The sequence below is a fragment of the Cervus elaphus genome, chromosome X, assembly GCF_910594005.1.
Source record: "Cervus elaphus chromosome X, mCerEla1.1, whole genome shotgun sequence".
NCBI lineage: Eukaryota > Metazoa > Chordata > Mammalia > Artiodactyla > Cervidae > Cervus > Cervus elaphus.
In genome coordinates, this window is record NC_057848.1 from 55665944 (window position 1) to 55686519 (window position 20576).

Sequence of the window (20576 nt, forward strand, 5' to 3'; positions counted from 1 at the left end):
GGCTTCTTGTGACCATATTTCCATAATGGCTACCATACCATACAGATCCTAGTGTATCTGGAAGGATTCTAGCACTAAAACTGTAAGGCTCACTTGCCCCTGGGATCCAGGAAAGAGAGCATCTTGAGAGAAAATGAGCACTGAGAGAAGAAGGGCGCTCAGGGAGAAGCAACTGTACAAATTTCACTGGCAGCTCATGGATGTAGCTTGACTAAAAGGTATAAAGTGAATTCAAGGGAGTTCCCTGGCCATCCAGTGCTTAGGACACAGTACTTTACTGCCGTGGTCCAGGTTCAATGCCTGGTAAGGGAAATAAGATCCTACAAGCAACATGGCTATAAAGAAATAAGTAACTGACTACACTTACTGAGACCAAAGTTCCAATACATACCATCAAACTTCTTGTAGCGGGAGGCAAATACAGCTTGTAAATGATTGCACTGTTCGCTGACCACACTTTTGAAATCCTCCTTACTTTGTAGGCTGTACTTCTCCTCCATCTCTTGAGAGCAGCAGGTATAACCCTGGAGACAGATTTTCAAATGATCACCTGGAAGAGAAAATGTAGGACAATCAATCTCCAACATAAGTCATCAAGTTCAAGAGGGAAGAGGTTGATTTAGGTGCACATGCTTGGCTTCATCTCTGTCTGTGATATTCCTGCAAAAGCCCAGATGTCAAGATTTTCTTGTTACAGGTATTAAGACACCAGAAGATTGACCTTATGACTGTGTGTGGTGTAGTCACTCATTCATCCAAATACAGACTAATGGCTTTCAATAAATGTAATCTTCAGGTAGCTCGAAGAGTCAAGGAAAATGTCCAAGACACATTCACTCCATAGCAGCTCAATGCACAAACCATCTGCCTCCCCTACACCAACAGCATTCTGTTTGTGGTTTGGACGTGAGAGTCTAGAAAGCTTCTTTTTAATAAACCCCAAACTTCACTCCTGCCTTGTTCCTCTGTCACAGACCAAAATTTACCCTTCGAACAGACCATGCCTTTCCCTTATAATGACTGACAGATACGGTGCCACTCAAAAATAATCCCACCTGGTACCATCACATTAGTTATGCCAATATTAATTGTGTGATATAGGTACCCTTGTATAATTTTCTACTGGTTTACAAGGATTTATTTTCACTGTTCCTTCTGTTGTTGCAGTTCATGTTCCATGATAGACAAAAGGGTTCTGAAAAGCCCTAAGGTCTCAGGAACTCAGGAAGGCATATACTGAAGACATATGAACCTTTCAATGGTTAAGTGTGAATAATAAAACAAGGGATGAGGAACGAAGAGTAAAATCTGTGTATCAGCACTAATCGTGGACATGAACTGGGCCAGGAGCCGACCACTGCTGCTTCTTGGCTGCGGGTGCTTAGAGGAAATAAGTCTTCACCTCGGACAGATAGCAAAGTAGCCTTGTGGCAGGGGCAGACTTCAGATAACATGGTATTGGCAATTTATTTGACTAACACTAGTGTTGTCAACTGCACAGATGCAAATAATTACATAATCAGATATATTCCTGATCATTCTTCCTTCCTGGCAATTAAAAAGTAGGGAGAGTGTTACTGCCAGACAAAAACGGGTTTGCAGCATTAAAGGGCTATTTAAAGAAGAGGAGAAGGGAAACAATCTTCAAATAACTTCCTCATCCAGAAACTACAAAATGCTTCTTTTGCCATTTTGAAACCTTTGGGGTGGGGATGGGGGCTAAGGAAGGATGTGAAAGAGTTTAGAGCTGTGAGGTTGCTGAACATCTTAGATCTCATTAGTGGAAGAAGCCCAGTTTTCTGGAAACACCTTGTTACAACCAAAAACAAAACTGCCTCCTCACTGGCTTAACAAGTTCACAGCAGGTCTTTGGTACTGAGACATCTAATTAGCAAAGAGATACCCAGTTGTCTCCTGGTTTTAGGGTGGAGGATCCCCCCCGCAACACAATCTTCACACAAAAAATAATGCAAAGGTCCCCAACTACTACAGCAAGTACAAGTTACAGTACTTGTAACTGTGTTTAAAAAAAATCCATATCACACTCACACCCCACACAGAAAATGAGCTGAAATACAATGAGAACTTAGAATGTACAAAGCTACATAAATGAATTATAATAAGAGAGCAGCTACTTTTTAAGATTTTCACAGGCTACAAATCATCACAGAGCCACTTCTGCTCATTTGAGCCTTGAATACACCATGTAATCTGTCTACATTTCTAAAAGGTGTTACTTGAAAATGTAATGTGACATTCTTGCCAGAAGCCCTGTCCAAGACACACTTGTGAATTAAATCCCAAACCATACTTGGGCTACTAGGGATTTGGTGCCATAACCAGTTTTGGCTGATGAGAAGTTCCAAGGGAGGAAAAGGAACAATTCTTGGTGCATCTGAAGAAGAAATTACAGTTCTGCATACCGGTAAGAACTCAAGCAACTCATTTGATTTTTAAAACATAAATAGTTCTACTTTAACACCCAAAAATGATTTCTATGATTCAAAGCCAGGCCATATGTATCGATGGAAAGACATTCCACTTTGTTGGAGATTGCTTCTAAAATGCTGGGTCTGAATGAGAAATGCCTTTTGTTTCTGGAGATCTCCTCTAAACTTGGTGATCCTATGTACTTCTCATTAAAGAAGGATGTCCCAATTTGGTCTTTAGGCTGAAAGAGTAGGGCACAGGGACATCAGGATCCAATGTGGGACAGGGGGTGAGATCGTGAGAGGAGCTTCTGACACATGCCCTTTCTGAAGAATTCTAGCTTCAAAGCCTGAAGCATTAGAGCCACAGAAGACTTGGGAGTCTTAGTTCATCCAATAGTTCAAGTAAACAGGGCTATGATCTACAGCCATCATTTACCTCCTCTACGTCCCTAACTCAACCTCCTGCTTCTGGAACGCTGGCTGTGCTCTTCATAGCCTTCTTCTGGTCCCTTACCTCTTCTGTCTGCCTTTCACCCCTTTTCACTCTTCTCATCTTATTCTCTCTTAACCCACTCCACCTCTTTTAACAGCACATAATGAGAAACTGAAGGACTTTTTGTATTTGTTATACTTGTTGAGAGTTCCCTGTTCTTAAGTTCAAAAGCAGGTGTATTGAAGGCTTTATGGATTTCTAAGGAAGCACCTAAATTAAGTTGCTTTTTGTACATGGCCCTTGATTAGGTTTTTTTCTTTGTGGGTCAGTGGCCCTCAAAAGAAAAAAGGTCCCTTAGCCTTGTCCTCAGAGGCTTGGATGAGAGTCAATGAAGCGTGCTTTTAAAGCCTAACTCTGCGGCATTAAAAACAAAAAAATCACTCGAAAGAGCCAAACTTTTTTCAATCACACCAGCTCGATGTAATTTCTCCTTAGTCCTAATATCAATGCCTTCGTTTTTCAAAGCTGAACAAAGACAATCACAATAAATTACTCCTCAATCCTGCTGAGTGTGGATTGGCTCTTTTTTTTCTTCTGCAGCACTTCAAATCAATGGTTAAAGAAGCAGGCATTGAAAATGAGGAATCCAGTCCATCCTTTAACACGGATCTGCGGCAGGCAATCTGCAAAACTGGGCTTTCTCATTTTATTTCATTTACTCCTCCCACTAAAGCTGGCTCTGATGTACAGAGGAGGTGCAGCTAACGTCCATTTACTTTTAATTATTCATAACCCACCTACCTATAGAAAATGTTAAAAATGGTGGTTAGGTTCCCGGCCTATTCACTATAAACCTAACTACTTCTAACTGTAATTTCATTTTGAACTCCAACTAGAAGTCAAGAAAATGTCTCTCAGATTCTCACACATTTGGAGGGAGATGGTTATACAGGAATACTTGTAATTACTACTAGGGTATCAGCTTTCTGTACCTGTAGGAGACAGAATAAGTCTATTCAGGATTACTCTGCCAGAGTTCTAAATGGAGGAAACAGCAGCCAGCGTATGGGACACAATGCAGAAAACTCAGGCTTGCCTGCACCAGCACAATTTGGAAGGCAGACATTGCCTGATGCCCAACTGATTTTCCTCAAAACGTAAACCAAATGCCTTTGGTAAATAACAAATATACAAACTGCACCCTAAGGGTGAGCACTGCAGTGAGGGGCATTTGAGAAGAACCGACTGGAAAGTACTTAGAAAAACTGCCAATGTAAGAGGTTCTGATTTTGCAAAAGCCTTTCAAGCAGAAAGGAATTTGGAGAAAACTCAGCTTTTTGTTTGTTTCTGGGTTTTTGCTTTATTAATTTTATTGAAGTATGGTTAATTTACAATGTTGTATTTAATTTCTGCTATTGAACAAAGTGACTCAGTTACACACATACACACACACATATACATGTATATTCTTTTCCATTATAATTTACCACAGGACACTGAATATAGTTCCCTGTGCTATATAGGGAACAACCTTGTTTATCCATCTTACATATAATAGTTCACATCTGCTAATCCCAAATTCCCAGTCCTTCCTTCCCCCTTGAATACAAGTTGGTTCTCCATCTGTGTCTCTTTTTGTTTCATAGATATGTTCATTTGCACTGTATTAAGACTCCACATATAAGTGACATCATATGGTATTTATCTTTCTCTTTCTGGCTAAGTGTGTTAATCTCTAGGTCCATTTGTGGCTAATGGCATTGCTTCACTCTTTTTAATGGCTGAGTAATATTTCATTATATATAAATACCACAACTTCTTAAACCAAGTCTATTGATGCTCACTTTGCTTCCATGTCTTGGCTATTGTAAATAATGCTGCAATAAACATTGGGGTGCATGTATCTTTTTAGGAGTTTTTATCTTTTCTGAATATATGCCCAGGAGTAGGTGTGCTGGGTCATATGGTAGCTTATTTTTGTTTTTTTTTTTAGTTTTTTTGAGGAACCCTCATACTATTCTCCATAGTAGCTATAACAATTTGCATTCCCAGTAACAGTGTAGGAGGGGGGTTCCCTTTTCTCCACACCCTCTCCAGCATTTACTGTTTGTAGATTTTTTGATGATGGCCATTCTGACTGGTGTGGGGTGAGACCTCATTGTAATTTTGATTTGCATTTACCCAATAATTAGCAATGTGGACTATCTTTTCATGTGCCTATTGGCCATCTGTATGTCTTCTTTGAAGAAATGTCTATTTAGGTATTGTGTCCTTTTTTAAAAAAAAATTTGGTTGTTTGGGGATTTTGTTATTGAATTGTGGGAGCTATTTGTATATTTTGAAAATTTGGCCCCTGTAGGTTGCATCATTTGCAAATACTACATCCCAGTCTGTAGGTTGTCTTTTTTGTGTGTTTTGTTTATGGTTTCTTTTCCTGTGCAAAAGCTTGTAAATTTGATTAGGTCCCATTTGTTTATTTTTTATTTCTATTGCCTTGGTAGAGTGACCTAACAAAGGTACAATTTATGACAATCTTTTGCCTATATTTTCTTATAGGAGTTTTATGGTATCTTGTCATTTTTGTGTATGTTGTAAGAGTGTATTCTAGCTTCACTGATTTACATGTACTGCCCAACTTTCCCAACACCACTTGAAGACAATCTTTTCCTCATTGTGTATTCTTGCCACCTTTGTTGAAGATTGTCTCTTAAGTGTGTAGGTTTATTTCTGGGCTCTCTATTCTGTTCCACTGATCTAGATGTCTGTTTTTGTGCCAATACCACACTGTTTTGATAGGTGTAGCTTTGTATAATTGTCTGAAGTCTGAAAGGGTTTTGCCTCCTACTTTGGGCATTTTCCTCAGAATTCCACTGGCAATTCTGAATCTTTTGTGCTTCCATATAAATTTTAAGATTATTTGTTCTAGTTCTATGAAAAATTTCATGGGTAATTTGATAGTAATTGCATTAAATCTACAGATCGCTTTTTGACCAGTTTAACAACATTAATTTTTTCAATCCAAGAGCATGGAATATCTTTCCAATTCTTTGAATCATCTTGAATTTCTTTTATTAATGTTTTATATTTCTCAGTGTTTAATTCTTTCACCTCCTTGGTGAGGCTTATGAAAACTTAGCTCTTGACAAGCAGTTTTAAAGAAGTGAATTTTAAAAACTTCCAAATACTTGATACTATCTGAGTCTTTCATTCTGCAGGTCTATGGTAGTCTGGGGATAAGAAGACTGATACAGGGAGTTGGAAATATGGGTTTGAGTCTCAGCCCTACTTGATTCACTGTAAGCTTGAGGGAAAGTCACTTGCCCACTGGAGGCTGAGCCCTTTGTAAAGAGGGAAGCATTGTGAATACAGTGGAATAATAAAACCAAGACAGAAATGAAGAACATCTATTATACTGATAAGCTACTAAAGTTCTCCAGGAAGAGGCTTCATTGATGACTTGTACTTTGTGAGGGAGAGGGCCTAGAAGAGGGGCATCTTCTTTCTTCCAGGTATTACAGGGAAATTTCTTATTGGAAGTGGAATTTAGGGGAATAAAGATAGCCAGAAGAGAGAGCATTATCAATTAGAAGTTGAGTGGCATGCATAAGTGACAGGGAACTGATGACAAGTAAGTACAGACATTTATTTATCTAAAGGGCCTTCAGAAGCAAAGCCTTGTCTTAGGCCAGACATGATGACGAGATGTAATGTGGTGCTCCGGCTGGGATCCTGGACCAGAAAAAAAAAAAAACATTAGGGGAAAACACACAAAGGAAATCACACAAAGACTTACATGCAAATGTTAATAGCATTATTCATAATAGCCAAATGTCCAACAATGGATGGATAAACACAATGGGATGTATCTGAACAATGAAATATTATTCAGCCATAAGAAGGAAAGAAGTTCTGAAATGTGTTCCAATATGGTGAACTCTTGAAAATACTATATTAAGTGAGTGAGCCACTTGCAAAAGTCCATATATTCTATGATGCCATTTATGTGAAATGTCCAGCCTAGGTCAATCTATAGAGACAGAAAGTGGTTGCCTGGAGCTGAGGGAGGAGGGTGATGGTCAGGGGTGAGAAGTAAGGAAGGGGTTAAAGCTTAAAGGTATGATTTCTCTCTGGGATAATGAAAATGTTCTAATTGATGTTGGTGATAAACACACAATTCTGTGAGTATATTAAAAGCCACTGTATACTTTAAATGGGTGAATTGTTTGGGTTATAAATCGTATCTCAATGAAACCATTAATTTAAAAAATGTACTGGTTGTTAATAATGCATCAATATTGGTTTGTCAATTGTGTCAAGGTACCACAGAAACATATGATGTTAATAATGGGAGAAACTGGATGTGGGGTACAGGAAAACTCTGGGCTCTATCTTCCCAAATTCTGTAAATCTAACACTTCCAGGATAAAGATTTTTTCTTTCTTTTTAAAAAGCAAGCTTCAGATTTCAAAGTAAAAAGGATAAATATGTGGGGGAGTTGCCTTTCATCAATATTACATCAAACACTTGATTTAATCCTAATATTGGGGAATCACATCAAGCTATTATTTGCTGGGGTAATTTTCCTAATCCCTCAATTGCTACTTTACTCTTTTCCTAATTTTTATTTGTTCTGAAGTAAACAATTCCTAGCCATTGGTCTCAAGGGTTGCCAAAATAGTTTCTGTTCACTTTCTCAATCTAAATTCATGGAGCCACAAAGTGAGCTAAAACACAGGTTGCTGTATAACTCCAGCCCCTCCAGGTTACCTAAGAACCCCAGGAGGAATATACAATGCTCTGCTTCATGGGAACAAAGAAACAAAATCTCTAAAGGTTTTAATAATCCCAGGGGGGTGAGGGAATGTATATATTAATCCATCCTTCCTCCCTTGCAAAGCAGCAGTGAAATGACTGAAAGTAGAGTGCTCTGCACATCCAAAGCCTGAAGTCACTTGACCTAAACCTTAATAATAAAGCACATAAATTATAGTCATTATGGAGATGTATGATTTGAGATCGCCTACCAATCAGTAGGAGAAATGCAGCTAGTGAGCATTTTGAAAAACCTTGCCAAAATATAGCTCTGGAGGGCTTAGCTGCCAATTATTTTTAGGTCCACTAATCCTGCAAGGTTCTCTAGCAGGCCAATCAGAAACACATACATTTCAAACGTCAGTTTTATTATATTTTTCTAAGAATACTTCATGTAAGTGTAGCTGGAAGAGTTAGGGTTGCTACTTTCAAACTCCACACTTCATTTCAGGGAGCTTGCAACAGCTTTAAAACCCACTCCAGATTGAAATCAAGCAGGGCTTTATATTGCTTTATACTGATAAGCAAATTATGAACCTAAGTTTTTATCCGACAATCTTAAAACCCCATTTTAACTGTACCAAAGGTTTACTAAAGTAAGGCACATCAACCAAACTGAGTGAATGGCCTGAAATGCATACTTTGACCTTATGTTACCATTACTTTAGAGCAGCCAGAATGACTGCATCTATTTTGCACATTTCCAACCACTTCATCCAGATCTAGGACTCAACAGGAATAATAAGACTGGCAATTAACCCAAATCTCTTCAACAATTCTGAGGATCCAGTAAATACCACATAAGCAGTCGTTTCTAATAAAAGGCTCACTGAAAGATATTGGGGATCTTGGATCAGGGGAGGGGGAGCAGGAGGCAGGAAAAGAAGGTCTCTTACTTGTTTTGCAAGTAACAAAGAACTTTCATGTCAATGAGTCAGGTAGCATCATTTCAGAGTTTCTTGCAAATACTAATCTATGATTTCCATTGGGCTCATCATTTAACAGAAAGCTTGAGACCAAATATGCCTATTTCATATTCAACTACAAATAAAAGGTAGCCTAGAGAGGAAACACTACTGGCTAGAACATTTTTTTCTTTGGTGCCCAATGGTACTTCTTTCTGGAACCTATGTACCCACGCTGTGTGTCCGAATTCCTGGTAGACCAAGGCCTTGGGAAGGCCATTTCTAAGACAGTTCAAAGGTCTCAGACATCTCTAAGACCAGGCTCAGAGGAGTCTCAGGATGGGGCGATGCTGGCCACCAGCATCTTGTCCTTCCTCTGCACCCCTAGTGTAAGTCTTAAGATGGTCTCTGTGAAGTCTCCTGCAGGCAAGCACATCAGACCTCAGAGAAAGGCAAGGGAGAAGGCATCCTCAGAAAAAACACTATGTTCCTTTCCCCCTCCTCCCAGGGGCTGATTGAACACCACACTTCTAATAGGGAGCGATTTTCCTTATTATTTCCCACTCATCTCTAAAGAATCCCCCGAGAGCCTCATTCTAAGATAATCTGCCACAGCCATTGAGGTTTCACAGCAAGATTAGAAAGGGTCAACATCTGGGTACCAACTTTATTCCATGTGTAGGAGAAAAATGCAGTCGGTGAGCATATCTTATATGGTGGGATCTAAAAAGAAATTATACAAATGAACTTACTTACAAAACAGAAAGAGACTCAGAGACTGAATTTATGGTTGCTGGTGGGAAAGATGGGGGCAATGGATAGTTAGGGAGTTTGGGATGGACAGGTACACACTGCTATATGTAAAATGGATAACCAACAATCACCTACTGTATAGCACATGAACTCTGCTCAATGTTATGTGGCAGCCTGGATGGGAAGGGGGTTTGGGGGAGAATGGATACATGTATATATATGGCTGAGTCCCTTCACTGTTCACTATCACAACACCGTTTGTTGATCGTGCTAAGTCGCTTCAGTCATATACGACTCTGTGAGACACTATGGACTGTGTAGCCTGCCAGGCTCCTCTGTCCATGGGATTCTCCAGGCAAGAATACTGGAGTGGGCTGCCACGCACTCCTCCAGGGATCTTCTGGACCCAGGACTGAACCCGTGTCTCTTTTGTCTCCTGCACTGGCAGGTGGATTCTTTACCACTACAGCCCCCTGGGAAACCCTGATCAGCTATGCCCGGATACAAAATTAACAGTTTATTTTAAAAAATGTAGTTGGTGGGGAGGCTTATCAATACCAGACACTTGATCTAATACAAATATTAATACCTTTTGTTTTATAGACATGTCACAGGTCGTGTGGGTCATGAATATTTTTAACATATTTTCTCTTTTTTTCCATGCTTCTTTTCAGCTTGGGTAACTAGAAAAATAAAAACCCTCCTAAGCTTCTCTTTACTCACCCCTTTTCAAGACATACCTAAAATTCCTCTCTCCAGAATAGTGTGCAAATAGGTTTTCAGTAAATCTACTTTCTAGTGAAAATATACCTAAAGAACAACATAGTCATTCATTAGGAATTCTCCCAAAGATATTTCTCCAAATGGCTATTTAGAATGCTTTTACTTTGAATGATAACAAGGTTCACTGACTCACATAAAGAAAAATGATTCTCTAACAACAGATTTCAAGCCACATGAACCAGTCTTTAAAATTCTAGCCAGGAGACTTTCCCCAGTGAAGGGGGGCCAGGTTCAATCCCTGGCCAGGAAAATTGATCCCACATGCCACAACTAAGACCTGATGCAGGCAAATAAATAAATAAATACATTAAAAATTCCAGCCAGATATCAATGAAATAGATTAGTTTGCACTTCATTACAACCCTTAAAATCCACTTTCACAAAATTCTTGTTAAGGGTCACAGTAAGTTACAGGTTACCCTAATACAGAATTGTTTCAAACTGTGGTACTGGAGAGTCTCTTGGACAGCAAGGAGATCAAACCCATCAATGCTAAAGGAAATCAACCCTGAATGTTCATTGGAAAGACTGATGCTGAAGCTCCAATACTTTGGCTACCTGGTATGAAGAGCCAACTCACTGGAAAAGACCCTGATGCTGGAAAAGATTGAGGGCAGGAGGAGAAGGGGCTGACAGAGGATGAGATGGTTGAATAGCAACACCAACTCAACAGACATGAGTTTGAGCAAGCTCCAGGAGATGGTGACGGACAGGGAAGCTTGGCAAGCTGCAGTCCATGGGGTCGCAAAGAGTCAGACATGCCTGAGAGACTGAAGAACACTACAGATCTGCATGTAAGGGCTCTTGGTCTCCATTCCCATGGACATGGGCACAGACCACAGTTCAATAGGGGTTCATTTTTATAACATGAGAGAAAAACTCAGCCTTAGCACATCTTAGCACAGGCAGATGGAAGAAAGGCAGAGCCCTTGTTTTGAGGGTTTCCCCAACCCTCAAAGAAAACCCTCCTCTTCACCATTATCTAGTATCCTCACACCTGGGCCTGCCACGCCTGGGACAGTCCCCTAGAATTCATTCCCATTTTGTTGCCAAAAGTAAAGTACACTTCCTTTCCTAGGCCATTTACTAAAGTTTTAAGCAAAATTTTCTTCATCCTAATTTTGGAGAGAATGCCACTTTAATGTAGCTATACACAGACTTGACTTATTATCCCTAGCCCTCTGCATCCTGCCTCTAAGCCAATCGTAGTACTTGGTGAAACAGTCCCACAATTCTATGGTGATACCAGTTATTTTACATTGCCTTGGCTTGGTGCAATCCCAGGAGAAGCTTTTTGAAAGCCTAGATAGATCAAGTTCACTGGTTTCCCTTCCTCCACATATGCTTTAGTCTCTGGGAAAACACAAGGTCATTAGTCAAGCAGAGACTCCGCTTATAGAAATGATCTTGGCCTTCCTAGGAGATTAAATTTGCTTAACTTTCCATGGTCCCATTCTTTATTATATCATCTACCTGCCTGTCTTTATAAGTGAGGCATCCCAGGTCTAACTGGGATTTATTTTAATGGTCATCTCCCTATTTATTCTAATGGCTGTCTCCTTGACACCAACCAACTCCCCAATCTCACCTTTCAGAATCTCTCCTTTGGGCTCAGACCTGTTGATTAATTATATTTTATTTGTTCATTAGAATTAGAAAATTCAGTATATTTACTACTTCAACCAGTCCACCTCAAGAGACTATCTGGAAATGAAACCCTGTCCTAAAATTTTTCCCAAGTCTATATCAAAGGATTGATTCACTTCTCCAAAACTAACCTTTGGCCCAATTTGGCAGCACAAAAAATTGGGGGCGCTTAATCTAGTATTTTTACCTGGTGTGTCTTACATGACAGACACCATTCCTCAGTGCAGAAGGCAAAATGCTTGGGGCTCCACCCTCTTGAAAATGACAAGATAATCTGACGTGGACTTTATTGTTGTTCTATAGGCTTTTTCTCTCTCCCTCTTACTATATATTCTGAATTACTCCACTCCTCCATCCCCTCCCCAAAAGATCTCTCTCTGCGGTCTCCTGATCTTATCTAGAAACAACTCAAGTTCAAAAGACAGGAGAAGAGGTGATTCTATCCCAGGTAAATCCACCACAACTCATGCATCTTACACTGAGGCTTCAAGAGATGTGCCTTATAGTAGGTCCTTTTGACAAGCTGGGAGAGAGTTACATATTCATATATAATACCTTGCCAGATACGCTGTGGCCATTTTTTGAGTCCTCAGCAGTAACAGAATATATTAGTTTAGACTCAAAGCAAAATCTTACAATGAGCAAATTCCTTAAGGATCTATTTCTGCTGCCTTTCTTGGTCAATAAAGCAAAATCCACAAAGGAAAAGCTTCACACAAATGCTTTAGCTATTCGGCTTGCCAAATCAGGTCACTAACCACTCAAATTAATTTTAAAACCCCATCTTGCAGACAATGTTCATGCTTTGATTTTTGAGAAGTCTGTGAATCTAAACCTGATCCCTTGATGATGAACTTTCCTAACCTTAATATCCAATAGTCAATAAATCACTGGTGTGACACCCCATTCAATTTTTGCTGCTGTGGTCTCAGGAGAGGAGCTTCTATGCCCTCAAGTGACTGACACACCAAACAGCAAAGGAACTGAGATAGTATACAATTCCTTTCTACCATGCTAGGAAAAAATCCCTGTTTGTTCTGGGCTCTGAAACTCCAATAAAAAGGTACTTAAATGTAAAGTATCAGTTAGGAAATTCTTCGGCTGGGCTGCCATGCCAGTCACCTACCATTTTCCTCTGGTTTAAGTATCACAGAGAAGGGAAAAGTAAGGGCAGATCTTGGGCACTAAATTAACGGATTAATGTGATTACTTATTTATGACACAAACACAAATTTACAGAAGAAGATGGAAAAGTGATTGCCCTTGCCAGCAAGTGACAAGGAAAAGAGAAAAGCCAGTTGTTTGCTGTGTTCAAGTCCCCACAGGCCTATTCAATTCCTGACCATCCTCAGATATAGGCCTGCCAGATCCAGGGCCACAGAGATAGATATGAATGTTCCAGAAAGCAACTAGTACATTGGAGGTGATCTGGCCCTGTTTCCTGCAGAACTGTCAGAAAACTAGGTATAAAGGGGTTTCCTGTTCCATTTTTTGCTTTGGGTGGGGATGAAAGGAGAGAGGCCATTCTGGTTTGAGCCTCAAAGAAGACAGGAAGGTTCCTGCCCTAGAGCTGCCATTGGAGACACTAAAGAACAGTCACAGGACCTAAGAGAGCCACCAGACCATGAGAATCTGAATCTGGCCAGGACACAGTCTGGAGGCCTGATGTTCACAAATTCAAGGCATCAAACAGCTTTCCACAGCCTGGAGCAATGGGAGAGTAAGCATCTGTTTCATTATTTCAATATCCAACTTGTTTTCCATAAATCTTTGGGGCCATTGGCCAACTACTCCTTCATAAAGCAATTGATCTGGTCAAATATCTGATCCCAAAGAAGTTCCAACTACTCCTCCAGTCTGAGAAGGTGACCCATCCGTAAAGGGGGATGGGGGAGGTGCTGGTGGCAGGGGTAGGGGAGAGAGAGACAGCAAAAACTAAAGAGAAATGGGTCCAGGGAAAAAAAAGGAAACTGGTATAGGACCCAAGGCTGAGTACTGGGAGGGCCACCCAAAGCTGATGCTAGCACCAGGGCCCCAAGTTCACGGTAACCCCCATCAAGCAGAGGGACATGTTTTTCTCTTTAGTTTCCATTACACAGAGTCTGCAGATGGCATACTGCATTACTACTGCAATTACTGACTATAATTATTGTGAAAAGTCTTTGAAGTGATAGCAAAATTATTAAAATGGCCCCTCTTAGAAAAGAAGGGCAATAAATACAGTCTCCTTTGCAAAATTCAAGGACCCAGTTTCATACTGGGACTTTCTGCCAGAAAAGAGTATGTCACTTTAATATACTTGTTTTCGGCTCCTCTCCTTGAAGATGTTTTATCCTATGTGAAAAACGAACAATGGTACGTGGTTCTTAAAGGTACTTCAAAGGAAAATAAAACTAAAGTAACCTTCTCCTTGCAGACACACATATATTTGTGCAAGTTTGTAGTTTTTCCAGATCCCACAGTAACCCAAGAGAGGCAATTTTTTAAACTGTCTTTGAGGATGAAAACAAATGCCAAGTGTTATTAAATGTCCATCTCTTTTAAAGATAACAGTGTGCTTATCTGTTTGAATTAGAAAACATTTTAGTGTACTTAAATGAGTATTGGTAACTAGCAATAATGAATAGAAAATAGCTTTCTTTGTCCCTTTTCATAGAACCATAAATTGTGCACTTGAAAAATTGTATTTTTATTTTTCACTTGAAAAATAAAATCTATTTAATCTTACGTTCTAACTCTGAGTCAAGGTAGCATGATCCCAAACTACAGCCAATGTTACAGGAGCATATGCATTGTTGTTCATTCGCTCAGTCATGTCCGATTCTTTGTGACCCCATGGACTGCAGCACGCCAGGCTTCCCTATCCTTCACCATCTCCCAGAGCTTGCTCAAACTCATGTCCATTGAGTCGGTGATGCTATCCAACCATCTCATCCTCTGTTGCCCCCTCCTCTCCTGCCCTCAATCTTTCCCAGCATCAGGGTCTTTGCCAATGGGTCAGCTCTTCACATCAGGTGGCCAAAGGATTGGAGCTTCAGTTTTTGCATTACCACAGTTCAAGATTTTCAATCATATTCTGGAATCGGTTTCAATGTAGTGAGGAAAGGCCATTTCAAAAGCTGAAGCCCACTCAATGTCCAGCAACTATTTATATAATATTTACATTGTGTTAACTAAAGAGCCTCTTGATGAAAGTGAAAGAGGAGAGTGAAAAAGTTGGCTTAAAGCTCAACATTCAGAAAACTAAGATCATGGCATCCAGTCCCATCAGTTCATGGGAAATAGATGGGGAAACAGTGGAAACAGTGGCTGACTTTATTTTTCTGGGCTCCAAAATCACTGCAGATGGTGACTGCAGCCATGAAATTAAACGACACTTACTCCTTGGAAGGAAAGTTATGACCAACCTAGACAGCATATTAAAAAGCAAAGACATTACTTTGCCAACAAAGGTCCGTCTGGTCAAGGCTATGGTTTTTCCAGTGGTCTTGTATGGATGTGAGAGTTGGACTATAAAGAAAGCTGAGTGCCGAAGAATTGATGCTTTTGAACTGTGGTGTTGGAGAAGACTCTTGAGAGTCCCTTGGACTGCAAGGAGATCCAACCAGTCCATCCTAAAGGAGATCAGTACTGGGTGTTCATTTGAAGGACTGATGTTGAAGCTGAAACTCCAATACTTTGGCCCCCTGATGCGAAGAGCTGACTCACTGGAAAAGACCCCGATGCTGGGAGAGATTGAGGGCAGGAGGAGAAGGGGACGACAGAGGATGAGATGGCTGGATGGCATCACTGACTCGATGGACATGGGTTTGGGTGGACTCTGGGAGTTGGTGACGGACAGGGAGGCCTGGTGTGCTGCAGTTCATGGGGTCGCAAAGAGTCAGACAAAACTGAGCGACTGAACTGAATTGAGGTATTATAAATAATCTACAGATGAGTTAAAGCATGTGGAACGATGTGCTAGGATGTTTGTGGATTTTGGTTTCCTGGGGGATCTTGTAACCATAAACCCCCACCCCAAGGAATGGCTGTGTATTTCTCAGAAGGGGGATCCTTTCTATGCCTTGGGGTTCAACTATATTTAATTAAAGGAAGAGTATTTTCCTGTTGTGATTATTACTTCTGCTACTACTACTACAGCTACTATTATTAGGCTTAGGAACCATTATTTCTAAAAATTACAGAAAAAACCAGCAATTTAGCTTAATTTAGCCAAAACACAGACTGTCCCTTGGTAAAAATTCAGGCTATAGCAATATCACTCTGGGATTACAGGTTAGAGAACCTTTTCTTTAGTTTTAAAATGACTGTTATACTGTTGGGAGATTTAAAAAAAAAAACAACAAAATAATAAAGGTTGATTCATATGAAGCTGCCATTATTTCAGGTCAAAAGGGTGAAATACCAGCAATAGCCTAGCCTAATATTTTGAGGAATCAACTCTGCATCAATACCTAAGTATTCTTACACATAAAGTATGAATCATTTGCATTCTAGGACTCCTGCACTCATAAATACAAATCAAAAGGTTGAAATAAGACACTCCTATTTACTTACTTAAATAAGCATCTTACTTTAAAAAAAGAATATGCATGCCTGGAGTACGTACCAAGTTAACTGCACTATCCTGACAAATGATCAGTTCTTTCTTACTAGCCAATCATTTTGTTGAAAGAACACTCTGCTCTATAAGATAAAGGTGAATGATTCAGAAATTTAGAATATCTAAGGATAAATGTGTGTCAAATAAAAACCAGGGGGGAAAAAAAAAAAAACACTCACCCTGAGATGAAGGGAATTCGTTCCCTATCACATCAAAGGAAGGGAGAACAAAGATGGAAATGACAGCTCCCTGCACAATTGTGGTGCATTTAAGTGCTGATTTTTTGATGTTGCTGATGAGAGTATATTGACCTCAGAGCGTCTGTCAGTTTATTACCTGATCACCTCCTTCTACTCGCTTTATTTCTTTGCTATTTCTGTCAAACAGGTCTTCCTCTACTAGGTTTTAGACTGGGACCATAGATTTCCCTCTATTATCCCTCACAATTGTGCCTAAGGTTTATGGACATGAGTGAGAAAAGGAAAATTCATCACCATAATACTTACTTGCCAGGATGTGTAGGCAAGGTTTGGAGAGATAAAAAAATGCTTCCTGAACAAGTGTTTTTATGGTGGGGGGGGGTGGGATATGCAGGGAGGGAGGGAGGGGAGAACAGGGGCCTGAGATACCCTGGCCTTGATCCTGAGTAGTGTACAGAACTCCGGCACTGAGGAACAGGATAAAGAGTATATAATGGGGATCACAGCCCTATGCAATTCAACAACTCATCGGGAGAGGAAAAGAAAAGTGCAAAACACAATGCATGGATTCCCACCCACCCCCATTTTAGAGTAAGAAGCTATGATAAAACCAGGCATTATTGAGGGATTAAAAAAAAAAAAGAGTTCAAAAAGTAAACAACATGCTAGATGTCTGGAGACTAGTTTGAAAATCGGGGGTGAGGGGAAGAGTCCTTTACCTGTTACTTCAGAGTTAAGTGCTCCCAAGCACTTATATTTTGAAAGAGGGCTGGAGAGAGAGAGAGAACTCTGAGAGAAACTTCAGCACAGCTAAAAGGCCAGAGTAAAAAAGAAGTGAAGGTATCTTGATGAAATAAAAAGCTAATTCCAGACTGGGTATATAGAAAAGCCCAAAAGACATGCAGGTTAGACACAAAATCAAAATTAGGCAGGAGCAACTTGCAAGAGATTGCCAAGTCAACAGAGTAACAGGCTCTTTCTATCGAAGAGAGGAAGCCATTTAGAGCATCCAAGGACTCACTTAATCACAGTCACAGAGCTAAAAAGGAGACGGGTTGAGAGACTGAATGAATTCTTTGTCTTGGAGGTTCGCATTCCCAAAGCAGAACACTGAACTCGGCAGGTCAGAGGTACTAGATCAAATGGTGGTAAACACGATGCTATGCATCTAATCACAAACCAGGAGTAGATAAATCACTGGCACCAGATGGTACCCACCAGTCAGTTTTGAAGTAACTCAAGGGTGAAACTGTTTCGGCCAACATGTGTAGGCCATCTTTACAAACAGCCACTGCCCGAGACTGGTGCTTGTCAATGCAATTCCTATTCATAAGAAGGGTTCCAGAGGGGACCCTGGGAAGTAGAAACCAGTAGGGCTCATTTCCGAATCAAGTAGGCTGGCCAACTTTATGATAAAGGTGAAATCACTGCATATTTACAAAAATAAACCCGACGGAGGAGACAGAACACCAAATATTTTGGCAAAGGAGAAAATTCCTGTTCATCTAATAAACCAGAGCTTGCCGGGTTGGTGAGGCAAGGAGAATATGCATTTGAATGAATGGGACCCTGAATATACAATTTATGGAGGGTGCTAACAGAAAGCATTTACCATGTACCCGTGCTCCCGTATACTGGCACTGAACCTTAAAAGATACAAAAGAGATAAGCAGAATGCCAAAGTTTTAAAAGAGGCTTTAAGAGTATTCTTTTTATTGACTCCTCATATATTAAACTCATTCAATAAACAACCCCAGAAGCATAGCAATCTCTCACTTACACATTGCTTCAACTTTTGAGACAACCCAATGAGCAAGAGAAGCCTGACTTTAACAACAACAACAATGGGGGGTGGAGGTGGGGTGCAGGGACAAAGTCTGTGAAATTTACTGTAGAATATTGGAGCCACCCTCTGGGACATAGCCTTTATTTTGCACACAAATATTCCAGTTGCCTATTTAACCCATTCTGCTGCTGCTGTCTGATTTCTAGACGTTCAGTTCTGCCTTGGGTGAAAAAGGACAAAGAGGGAACCCAAATCAATGACAGCTCAAGTGACGGCTGAAAAGGGAGGCAGAAGCCACAGCGGCAGAACAGTATGGGGCCATTTAGCTTAGGGGCAAAGAGTTCCTTCAAAAAGCCCTAAGGACATGACCACGTTAGAGCATCATTTATTAAATGATTTTCATGATGGCCCTGGGTCTTCTTTAACTAATTAATTATGATTTTTATCATTCTATTTAATTAGGCAAGAGAATAAATATTTCCAAGATATTTTCACAGAGATGTTTAGAACATTTTATAAGTTTGTTTGATGTGTAAGAGAATAATCATCTAGACAAATCTGTAACCCCAAATATTTCCTTTTTAGAGGAAGCAACACAACCAACACATAACATTTTAATGTCACAAGGGTAAGGTCAACAGTTGTCTGAGGCTACAACCCAAGAGCTTCACGAAAAGTTCTAGATGTGTTCAGAGAGAGATCAGTGGGGCAATTCATTAGGGAAAACTGGCTTCTTTTGTATACATTTAAATCCTTAGATTTTATGTTTCAACAAAACATTCCTCTTCCTTTCACCTGAGTGTGGTGTCCATACCAGAGATACAACTGACCAGAGTGCTGTTTTTTCCTTTCAAAGGACATCAAAGGGCTGATTCATATTACCAAAAATGTTAATCCCAGAAGATTTAAAAGAGAAGAGTTAAGTAAACATGAAAATAAGGTCTATTTCTCAAAGTGGGCTTATTTCTTCAAACACCTACTTTCTCATTTGGGGAGAGACACTCTGCTATCTGCACTTCAGATCATTCTTTATTTCTCTCAAGACAACCCTATCCTAGTGAAGGAAATTGATCTGAAACATCCAAGAAGAAAGCGAAAATAAGATCCTGAAGTGGAGCAATCTCTCAAACCACATGCCTTTAGAAGAAGCACACACCAGGAAAAACACCACTGCTGTCTGAAGTACTCCAGGGAAATGAAATGGAAGAAAACCTGGGTAATATCAAAGACCAAAATAACCAAAGTTTCTGGAAAACAAAATTGCATAAGTTTTCTCATTCATTCATTTTACAGTACCCATGCCACAGTTGCTCATCTCTCCCAAAAAAGAACAAGTGACAAGGCAGGACTCAGCAAGGAAAAGACCCCTAAACAAATTAAACACAATTTGAAAGTCGCTCAGTCGACCCCATGGACTATACAGTCCCTGGAATTCTCTAGGCCAGAATACTGGAGTGGGTGGCCTTTCCCTTACTCCAGGGGATCTTCCCAACCCAGGGATCGAACCCAGGTCTCCCACATTGCAGGTGGATTCTTTACCAGCTGAGCCATAAGGGAAACAATACAGAAACCAAAACCATGAAGAAAAAGGACAGAGAAGGGAAGAAGCTGGAGCCAACAGTAACTTGCCAAACCTGTACCCTACATGTAACACAAACACAATACAAATGTTCTATGCTGGTAAGAACAAGTTCAGCACGGTTTTACAATTTTAAAGGGCCCTGATTTGGATACTGAGTAATGCCTTGCTAAAGAAGGGGGTGGAAAGCCTACATGCTGCCAGCATTTCTGAGGGGAACGAGCCTCCTTGATGAGAGATGTCCTGAAAACGGTCCCCTGGGATGGCTTGCTCACACAAGCTTTATTTCCTGAAAACCTCCATGATGATGACTTTTCAGAAAAAGCTTGTACCCTCCTTGCTTCCTCTCAGAGGGATGAATGGGTGCTGCTGTGGATCTGCATAGCTGCCTCCCACTACAAAGAACAGGTTAAGTCAGGGACTTCCCTGGCAATCCAGTGGTTAAGACTCTGTGCTTCCACTGCAGGGGGTGCGGGTTCCATCCCTGGTGGGGGAACTAAGATCTCACAGGCCCCTTGGCCAAAAATAAATAAATAAAACAAATAACAGGTAAGTCAAGTCAGGCAAGCCAGCCTAAGGGCAGAAGGAGTTTGGTGTGTGCGGTGTGTGTGCCAGAGACGATGCTCCTATTGGTAAAAACAAA

The 20576-nt window shown here is 40.4% G+C and overlaps 1 protein-coding gene across 1 annotated transcript in view; it reads right to left on the reverse strand.

The window, feature by feature from the left end:
• Positions 1 to 20576, reverse strand: part of GPC4 (glypican 4) — a 107788-nt gene that overhangs the window by 34654 nt on the left and 52558 nt on the right. Inside the window, exon 2 of the mRNA XM_043896045.1 lies at positions 392 to 550. Within this exon, the coding sequence (XP_043751980.1) occupies positions 392 to 550 (159 nt within the window). The remainder of the gene's footprint in view (positions 1 to 391; positions 551 to 20576) is intronic.